This window comes from Falco peregrinus, chromosome 4, assembly GCF_023634155.1.
Source record: "Falco peregrinus isolate bFalPer1 chromosome 4, bFalPer1.pri, whole genome shotgun sequence".
NCBI lineage: Eukaryota > Metazoa > Chordata > Aves > Falconiformes > Falconidae > Falco > Falco peregrinus.
Genome location: NC_073724.1, coordinates 4,704,794 through 4,715,489, shown reverse-complemented (window position 1 = coordinate 4,715,489; position 10,696 = coordinate 4,704,794). Strand labels below are relative to the sequence as shown.

At 41.1% G+C, this 10,696-nt stretch overlaps 1 protein-coding gene across 5 annotated transcripts in view; it reads right to left on the bottom strand.

The window, feature by feature from the left end:
- Positions 1-1,718: 1,718 nt before the first annotated feature.
- PHLDB2 (pleckstrin homology like domain family B member 2) overlaps positions 1,719-10,696 on the bottom strand; it is a 126,419-nt gene continuing 117,441 nt past the window's right edge. For all 5 annotated transcript variants that reach the window (XM_005237456.3, XM_055802113.1, XM_055802112.1 and 2 more), the window contains 3 exons: positions 7,563-7,782; positions 4,389-4,474; positions 1,719-3,675 (listed from right to left, as the gene is read on the bottom strand). In XM_005237456.3, coding sequence (XP_005237513.2) covers positions 3,535-3,675; positions 4,389-4,474; positions 7,563-7,782 — 447 coding nt within the window. In that variant the 3' untranslated portion in view covers positions 1,719-3,534. The remainder of the gene's footprint in view (positions 3,676-4,388; positions 4,475-7,562; positions 7,783-10,696) is intronic.

The window sequence follows — 10,696 nt, the reverse complement described above, 5'->3', positions numbered from 1 at the left end:
CCCTGATGCCCACCGGTGAATTAAACATACCTGCTTTATAACCTATCCTGAGTTACAAAGTTTTAATTCCACATGTCATTGTGAGGTAGAAAACTAAAATTTTGTGAAAAACACTTAATGAGCTTTCCCTAGGTATGTGTATTCAGGGGGGGACCTTCCTTGGAGGCTTCTTTGCCAGTCAAAACCCCCGTTCCTCAGGTTGCCTGTATGTATATGGGTATAAACTGCTGTGAAGCATACATTTTGTAATATATGTATTACCTAATATAATGCATGTAATTACCTGGCCCTTACAGACGGCCAGAAGGGACGTTTCAAAACACACTGTCCTTCCTTCAGTCACCTCCCCAGCGGCGTCAGGCCTTGGCTGTTTGTGGCCTGCAGGCCCTCTGAACCAGCTCGCACCTCCTCCCCACCTCTGCTCGGCCTTGCTGTGGGTGCTGCAGCCCAAGCACGGCCATGGGCTGTGCCTTCTACGTACAGGCCGTGGCAGCCACCCAGAAAGGAAGGAAATAATGCTAAGAAAGGTCAGTGCCTGCAAAGGTAAGGTGTTTTCCTTGGCAAGCGCCAGGCCAGCACCTCTGGGAGCTGTTGGTCAAGGGGCACAGTGGCTGAGGTTTTTAAGACACAGCTTGCGTGGTTTGCAGGTGCCCGAGATCCTCCAGGGTAAGCGGGTTCTTGACTCCCATGGGGATAAGCTTGGAGATGGTGATGCGAGAAAATACAGTGAAAAACCTAGAACTGCTGCAGACAGGAGCTCCATAGATAACAGAAACATCACCATGGGAGCAAAAGCCTCACTGTCTGCGAGAGAAGGTCGGGAGCTCGGCCACTCGGCACTGCAAGAAGGGACAGTTAGTACAGGTGTAGATGAGCTCAACGAGAATGTAAATAAGGAGCCTTCTGACAGCGATGTGCTAACTGCTAAAAGAAAACAAACTACTGAAGTGGTAAGACTCAAGGACACTAGGGTAAAGTAACTGTGGATCCCCCGCTTGGGGAGCGTGCGTAGTGAATTTAAAATGAACTGTAACTTTAAATTGAGGCGAGAAAGCAACTAACCAGTAATTAGGAGGTGTAGACTTTGGGTGGAACTAACCAACTTCACTGTATAAATATGTATTACGAGTAAAATTAAGTGTGTAAGTTAGGAGGAGCGATCCCCCTTGCACCCAGCACAGCAATAAACATACCTGCTTTGTAACTCTCCTCAAGCCGTAGAGTACGATTCTGCACGTCAACAGATTGTACAAGATGGGGCACACTGCCATGCTTCGTGATGATGACAGCAAACTTAGTGAAAAAAAATTCATAAAACTGCATGAGCTTCTACAATGAGCTAATGCTTCCTGCAGTTCAAGTCATGTCTAAGTCAAATATTGGGAAAACTGGGAAACCCTTAAACTTCAGCAATTTCCGTTTTGTAGGTAAACAAAAAACCTGTCTATATCCAAGGATGGTGATAAATTTTTCAAACAAGGTCATAAAAAACGAGAAACATGTTACATTACGTACATGCAGCAAACAGACTATGCTCCTAATTTCACTGCCATCTGAAAGATGATTTTCCATAGCTCTTTTATGCGGGAACACATGGAATGGTTAGATTAAGCGTTCCTAAGAAATACAAAATTGCTTGTACAACTGGATACGACTTGTTTAAAAGACAAGCAGAAATGTCTCAAGATGGAAGCAGCAAGTGAATATTTAAGCAAGTGTATTTTTAAAAATGTTTATTGAAATGCCTTCATTGCATCATGCAGGATACAAAAATCATTATTAGAAAACCTTTATAACCATACTTAGGAGTAAAATCAAGATACATCAGGGAAAAGTAATAATTATATAAACCAAAGCAATTTATTTCTGATAGTGTTTTAAATCATTAGATTACAAGCCGTGATCTGCACAGATGATAACAATTATCTTGCAATAACAGTCCGTTCTTTCATGCTTCAAGTTGAAACTGATGTTCACCATGCTAGAGCAACCGTATCATCTGTGCATACCACAAAAAAATTCAACCTGTTCATTACAGACACTGGGTTTCAAATGTATAACAAAAATATTCTGTCAGCATACTTCTGTTCTGCTTTCTGGTTTTTTATTTGTTCCACAAAAGCCGTTTCCATCAAGAAAAAAAAAATAAAGGCTAATGTGCCCTCTTCTATTACACAAACCACATAGCACACAAGTTTTGATTACTGTAGTAGAGCCTCTTTAAAGTCATCTTATAATAGACTTCCTTGAAGTTCAGTTCAATTAAATAATTTATTTTTTTGCAAGATTACTCAAGGACTTGGAAGTGATTTTAAAATGGGAGAATACCACACCCTCGGTATTTTTGTTGTTTTAGGAATCTCAATCTAACTTGAAATTTTTAGGGGGTTTTATTCATACACGTCTTAGTGTAAACTCTTAGAACTTGCCTCTGTCTCTTTAGTCTATCTGACAGCATTATTCCGAGCAGATACGCATTTTGAAAAATAAACAACTCTGGGGCTGAAAACTTAGCTCCAAAGAATTTAGATAGGTAGAAATTTTGATGCTGGCTTCAAGGGGACCAGTGTTTGAGAGGTTTCAGTAGAGTGTTCACTTGGCACAGAGGAAGGTTAGAACCATGCTGGGATCTTACTATGTAGAAGAAAATTGCTGTAGGGTCTAGAATCAGCTCATCTTATTCAACAGGGAAGATTAAAAAAACCCTCCTTATGAGGAAGTTAATTTGTGTGTTTCCATTTGAATCCTTGTGGAAAAATGCTTCTTTATAAAGCTATCCTCTTTTTTTGTTGAGCTCCATAGATGCAGGCTTCAAACATAACAGCTGGTGTCACTGAGTGTTTGAACACACAGAATATCATAACAATTTAATTACACTAAAAGTCATCAAGAGTTTTGGCACTGTCCCCTTACAGAAGGTTAGGTATCAGTAACAATTATGAAAGCATTATGATAAGGGAGTCGTGTAACTCTTTGGCTCTGTTGTAATAGTTAACAACTAAGGCAGAACTGCATGTACCTTAGGGTTCCTTTTTTTTTTCTTCATATTTTTATAAAATACTTGACTAAAAGTTTTAAAAAGTCACCTAATCATCTACAAGTGTCAAATGCTGCATATTAAAATATATGCTTATTACTCCTTTTTGTTCCATTACTAGAATTTTTGCATACTGATGAGAACACACACATTTGTAAACTGTTTAGTATGAGTTTACGAAGACATTCTCCATAGAAGAGAATTTGTAGGAAATTGTCATCGAATCAAGATGCTGTAATTAAAATTGCCTGATTACCCATTTTGGAGCACTACAATTCTCTCAACAGCTTTAGCTCTTTCATTCCTATTAAGATGAACTAAAACAAGTAACAACTCCCCCCCCTTTTCAATGCATGTGTAAACCCCTCTCATTCTGAGGTTTCGGGTGCACATCATAAGGAGGATATTTCAGAGTATTCACTGGCTTTTCGGCTTTCACTACATATGGCTAACTTCATATGTTACGTTATTGCAGTATGCCCTATTGCCCTCTTTTACTATAACATGAAGTGGGTGTAGCCTTCTGCGCCGGTAACAATAACATCCATCCATATCCTCATGGCTTCTGGTGAAGGAGCAACCATATAGTATATCCGGTCATGAGTCTTAACACTGAAAGTGAGCAACGGGTTGGGACTCTACAATAAAACAGAAAGAAGGGTAGCAAACAATGAAATCCAAGCCATTTATTTATTTATTGGTACCAGAAGTGAAATTACTTACAGGGGGATTTACAGTAGGGTTAAGGAGAAAGATAAAATGCAAAATGCTGTACCACTGCATCCTACATTGCAAGTAGAGATGTGTTTAAAGAGTTTCTACCCACCATAAACGTGTTTTACATCATTTCCACTAGACTATTACTCAGCAGTACAGGGGTCCAAACTGTTGTTTCACGACCAAATAACCAACTCCCCTCTCCAGTGGTCAAAGCTACCTTAGCTTTCACACGTCCAGGTGCCGAGGATATATTCAGCTTGTTCCCGGCTCATTTAAATTACAGGTGAGCGGCAGGGGCTGCCGGCACCGGTTCACTCCCTCCCCGTGGCATCCAGCCATCCCTTCGTTTGCCGAAGCCACTGATTTCGGTGGGCTCGTCCCAAGACTAAGGAATTCCTCACAGACATCCCACCTGGCAGGTAGGCACTCTTACCTCTGCTGTCATCAGTATGAAAACAACCCCCGGTGCTAATTGCTGGTCTGGCTTCATCTTCCTTTCCCTCCACTTCAGGTTTTTTTCTTTCTTTCTTTCTTTCTTTCTAATAATGTCAGCTCTCCCTTTGACTTTACAGCAGCTGCCATGCTTTGGGTGCTGCTATATGATATGCAAAAAACCAACATCAAAGTTTACCTTATATGCGTTCTTTAGGTGATCGTAATAGACTTCTTCAATAGCTTGAAAATATATTACACCTTTTAATTTAGTTTCGTGTTTGTCTAAAATGGAAAAGAGAGAATGACTTGAGAACTGAAACGAACACTACTTTGAGAAGGAAAAGCTTCATTTGCTCTTGCATACACGCTCAGCTGATAAGCAAATGGATTAACACTTCTGCTTGTGAAATCCCACAGAAACCTTCAAACTTCCTTACTAGTTGGTTGATTTTGTTGGAGTGTCTTCTCACTTAAGTTTTGGTCTGTCCAATGAAGACACAGCTAACGTAATCTCCCTTTCAAGGCAATGGTAAGAAGCAGACACTCGCAGAGGGTCAATTCTAAACTATTTTAGACATCTGTCTATATTATTATATATATATGTCTATATATATATGTCTATTCAGTATTAGCTACTGAATCATCAGGGCAAGGAGGATACAGACTGTGAACTTAACATCTTAACAGTCACAACCATAATGTTTCATAAGAAAAAGGAACAGGGCAGGTAGGTATCTACAGTACCCTCTGTTTTCCTGCAATGGAAGAGGAATGGGTCAATAATCCCGGAGGGTGTTAAGAAGCATCTGTCCTCATTTCAGCTGGGACAGAGTTAATTTTCTTCTTATTAGCTGGTGCAGTGCTGTGGTTTGGATTTAGTACGAGAACAATGTTGGTAACACGCTGATGGTTTAGTTGTTGCTAGGTAGGGCTTACTCTAAACCAAGGACTTTTCACATTTCCCAGCTCTGGCAGCGAGCAGGGGCACAAGAAGCTGGAGGGGCACAGCCAAGACAGCTGACATGAACCAGCCAAAGCGATGTTCCATACCATGGGACGGCATGCTCAGTGTGTAAACTGGGGGGTGACAGCCATGAGGGGCTGACTGCTGCTGGGGGGCTGGCTGGGTGGTGAGTGATTGTATTGTGCATCACTTGTTTCTTTTGGTTTTTATTCCTTTTTTGTTATCTGCCTTTTCATTACTATTATTATTTATTACGATTATTTATTATTATCCTTTATTTCAATTATTAAACTGTTCTTATCTCCACTCATGGCTTTTACCTTTTTCTGACTCTCCTCCTCATCCCACTAGCAGGGAGCAAGCAAGCGACTGCGTGGTACTTAGTTGGTGGCTGGAGTTAAACCAGGAGAGCATCACGACTGCACGTGACACTGAAGGGCAAACTTCCTTCCACTCCCAGTACTTTTATTAGGGGAATATAATTCCTTCTGATGCCAAGTTAGTATCACCTTAACGTTCAACGGTCATGTGGAACATCTTCATCAGCCCCATCAGAGATCCTGCTATCATGTTGAACACTCATGAAACTTGGCTTACATCCTGTCAGTGGCTGCAGGCAGTTTAAAAAGCTTCATATGACGGCAAAAAGAAATCCCAGAGACCAAACAACACAGCACTGGGAATCTCCCTACCAGCCCTCAGGGGACCAGTAGAAGTACTGAGGTATAACATTACGACATTATAGCACGCATTATATGAAGCTAAATGCAATCTGTGAGGTGTACAGTCTGTGCAGTCCAAGCAAACAGGGATCCACTCTCCTTTCAAGCCCCACCTGGGATCCTGGTTACTAGAGCATTTCAGGTACCCGCAAGCTCCCACCGCAATAGTCTTTGTAGAGTTCCCTGTATGCTTCAGGTCAGAAAGCGCAGATGCCTCGCTTAAGTGCACTGCACTGAACTGTCAGACTTTAGGGTAAGTTCTTTGTTCAGTACACTTGCAGAACTAAAACAATATACACATGTATTCACTTAAGAGTTCAATTACTCTGGATTTACAACATCAATATTTATTTTGGAAGTCTACTATATATTTAAAGATCTAGATGGATCCTTACTCATACAAGCAGCTGCATTTTTGTGCAGCTGGTACAAAATTCTCATCAAACTGTTTGTTGGCCAAACTTCTTGAGACATTATGAAAAGTTTTCTTTGGTAATTAAAATTGCATTATGGCAACTATGCTACACTCAAACCCAAAACTGTTAACTATTAACATAACTTCTAAAAAAACCCCAAAACCAACCAAGCCCCAAACCCCAAAAAATCAGTACCAGATGGGAACACTACTGTTTTCTACAGGCCTTGCTAACCAATAAGCCAGATGTGACAAACTTTTTTATTTTGTTCTTAACATTCTTCATAGTATTACTGTAAACGGGTAAGAAATATTCAGTGGGTCTGTAATGAATTAAAATATGTTTTTAAAAAAGATGGACTGAGCAATGTATAACCCTACCATCAATTTTAAGTTCCTTACAAGATGCTGGAAAGCAGTAATGTCATAAAAAGAAATGGAACTGTTTGGGTGTTTTTTGTCCTTGATGTTTTCCTCTGCTTCTCAGCAATGACCATCCCACATATGCCCCTGTCTAGCCTCTCCTGGCAATAAATATTCAGGACAGAAAGCCATTTTTCTGGCTTCCTCTGAAACTTCAAAGTCAAACCAGGCACAGCCACCAGAGAGACATACATGTTCCTAAATTCCAAATTTCTGGGTTTACTCCAAGATAACAAATTAGCATAATGCTTATAATGGATCCAGACATTGTATAACACAACTTAGGGTACAGAAACCTCTTTAGAGTATTGCATGTTGTTCATATGAAATTCCTTAAGACTCTCAAAATATGGCAAACTCAAAAAGTCTACTGCTGCATATTTAATTTCCTGAAAGACTTTTCAGCACATCAAGCAACAGGACTGCAGAAGCATTCCATTTAATTTTCATGGTAAGTATACAATTTATATAAATAATTATATAATAAATCATATCCTTGTATGAAGGGTACACGAAATCATTCTGTCATTGGGTGAAGTGTATAATATTTAAATATAAATCATGTGGAGCCATTACTCTGTGTACCAGGAGCCTGGTCATCTTCCATTTTTTTCCTCCTGCCTATCCACATCTCTCCCTTTGTCTGTTACGCTCATTTCTCTCTTACCTGGCATTAGGACTGAACACAGTAGGGAAGGGCCTGCACAAGCTCTAAGTGTACATGTAAAACACCTGATGAAATGGAAATAAGCTTTATTCGGGACTCCCTACATGTTCATAACTCAGCTGAGGCTGACTGGGAAAACAGAGGGACAGATATAACCTAGTAGTGATCTTGCAACCTACCTGCATAATAGGTAAAAGTTCTCTTGTTTCTGTCAAAAACAAACCATCGTTTTTTCCATGTTTTAATTTTTCCTCCCATTTTAATCAGAAAGCCCCGGCAGGTCTTCTCCGTGAGGGAGACATGGTAACAGGTCTCGATGTTGTGACCAGCTGTTTCAATGTGGCTCCGTAGGTCAAAGTCTTCCTTTCTAATGGGCAAGTAGCGAGTCAAGGGGCGGGCCTGAAGTAAAGAAAAGAAAATCAGATTATTTTTAACACAAGTCTTAAACTTTTTCTTCAGTCTTGCCACTGCAAGGACCTAACTGCAAACTGCCCATACATTCTAAGAACGAACGTGAGAAAAATAAGAGCTTTTGCTGCAGCCCTGATTTTCTTTAAAAGAAAAACCCTTAAAACTTGTAACTTTACAAAGTGTTGAATAACTTTATAAAAGCCAGATTAGAGCATAGGAGTTTCTTGAAATCATCACTTGATAAGCTGGTAAAACAGGGGCCACAGCACAGAAAGGTTGTTTGAGAATTAAAATATTAATTACATGTAATGGTGTGTTGCTGCTTTAGATGAAGTGTAAAAACTTCATTTGCCTGATGTTGCAAGGACATGGACCTGTTGGAGCGAGTCCAGAGGAGGCCACGAGGATGCTGAGGGGGCTGGAGCCCCCCTGCTGTGGGGACAGGCTGGGAGAGCTGGGGTTGCTCAGCCTGGAGAAGGCTCCGGGGGGACCTTAGAGCAGCTTCCAGCACCCAACGGGGCCAACAAGAAAGCTGGGGAGAGGCTTATACAAGGGCATGTCGTGACAGGACAAAGGGGAACGGCTTTAAACTGACAGAGGGTACATTTACATTTGATATTAGGTAAAAATTCTTTACTTTGATGGTGACAGGACACTGGCACAGGCTGCCCAGAGCAGCTGTGGGTGCCCCATCCCTGGCAGTGCCCAAGGCCAGGCTGGACGGGGCTGGGAGCAGCCGGGGCTGGGGGGAGGGGGCCCTGCCCGTGACAGGGGTTGGAATGAGATGGGGTTTAAGGTCCCTTCCAACCCAAACCATTCTGTGACCCTACGTTAAAGCAAACCCTTTACTTCTCTGGGCTACTCGCTACACATATCTCACCCATTAAGATTTTACTGCTACAGTTATTTTCATGCAAAGTATAATATAAATAGTAAGAGCATGCCACACAGACAGAACTAATCAGGAGAGTGAACTATAATTGCTAGTTAGTTTCATAGGAACTGCTCTGAACAGAACAGAATTCTAGTCTTCTGACCAAATCAAACGTGGTACCCAGCTCGCAGCCAGCCGCACAGCGCGCTGCAGCACACCCTCTGCACGGGGCAGCGAAGCAGCACAGCCAACAGCCCCTCGCTCCTGGGTGCGGAACCAGACTGCATCGAGCCTGGGTAGTGTCAGCTGGGAGACGGAGCAGGAGGCAGCGACTGGGGACCTCTGCCAGCCGAGCGAGTGAGTATGCTTGTTCTCTGTGCCGGAAGGGTCCACGCACATCCCTCACCCCCTCGTTTGAAGCACAGAAGACGAGTCTCCCAAGGCTCCTGCTGCAGTCGAAGGCTGCATCGCTGGGTGATTCAGAACAGCTGAATTTAGGTGCTTTGAATGACCCAGGAAAGGAGCATCTCCCTCTCCCCCTGCTGACTCCAGAGAAGTCAGTGACGCGGAGAACCTCATCAACCCCTGCTCCATGCCTAAAGTTAGCCTGTGAAATCCCACTGGGAGTCACAAATCGAAGGGACTTTCCCTCACTGCATTCTCAGGAACCTCTTGGCACAGTGGGAGCTGTATTGCTCGCAAGAACTCTTAGCACCCTTCTAAAATTACGCAGTCCCGTATGATACAAGCTGGCACCAGCTTTGCCAAGTGCAAGGTGTAGTTCCTTCCCCCAGTTTACATTTCTGAATGTCAGGAAGTGCTACAAACCAATTAAAAATTAGGTTTCACTATACAAAGGAAAGAAAAAAGTTCACCAAAAATTCATTATTTTTGACAGATACGTTTTGTCTTCTTGCCAATTCCATCTCTCTGCCAAATTTGCCAATTAGCAGTAACTGATAGGGCATTCTATTACAACACATGCAGCTCCAGTTTGTGATGAAGATATGAGCATTGTATCATTGCTTACACTGTACTTGAGTTCTTAGAAAAAATGAAAGCATTCAGGTAAAATACATGTAAAATTTAACATTTTGTAATTACATTGTATATGTAAAAACAAAGGAATGGATATGTTTAACCAGAAACAGTTTAAACTTCCTCTGGGGTTGCCCTATTGTTCTGATTTGGTGTTATCAATTAGAAAGGTAAGTTTTTTAGGAATGTTCATAAAAACATATAATAGTAGCTCATGAAAAATTAGCAAAGGTAGCACAGATAAAAGCAGAAAGATATTCAAATATGATATGGAATCTTCTGCACTCAGATACATACATGAAGATGGAGACACTGTCTTGCTATACTATACTAATGATAAAATGACTGCCTAGTCTGTTTGCTGTACCGTATAGATCTTACCTATTTATTCCACCACAAATACTAAGACCTCTAAGCCTAAAGAAAGCTCAAGATACATTTAAATCCTAACAAGAAGCAAGATGTAGTAGGTAACACTTTTAAATAAATAATGTTTCTCGTGTTGTCTAGTCCCAGTAACATTAGAAAAAATACTATTTCCTCTCTGCAGTAGACGTGGAAAAAAAACCTGGAAAAGCTTCTTAATCTGTTTTCAGTCAGATGTTTGGAAGAGACAATTCACATTCCAAGATGTTTTATGTATTGAAAGAAAGAAAAAACCACAAACCACCAATGGTGTACAAAATTAACACACTTAGAAATTTCTGTTGTTTGGGCTAAAAAATTCTGCTCTGCCCATACTAACAAACCTTTTAGGATTAATATTTGTAGCTGAGATATAAGATGTTAAATAGATACCTATGCTATTATTTAACTTTAAATGAATACCTGGGCATCTATCTAAGGCTCCAGGAGCCCAAACATACCTTTAGCAGCACAGTTACACCTCAGAAATATTAACTCCATCTATTCAACCAAAAGCAGGTCTGTTTACCATTGGCAGAAACACACTTAGTCGCTTCTGTATATCAAGGGAAAGTCTTGCACTTA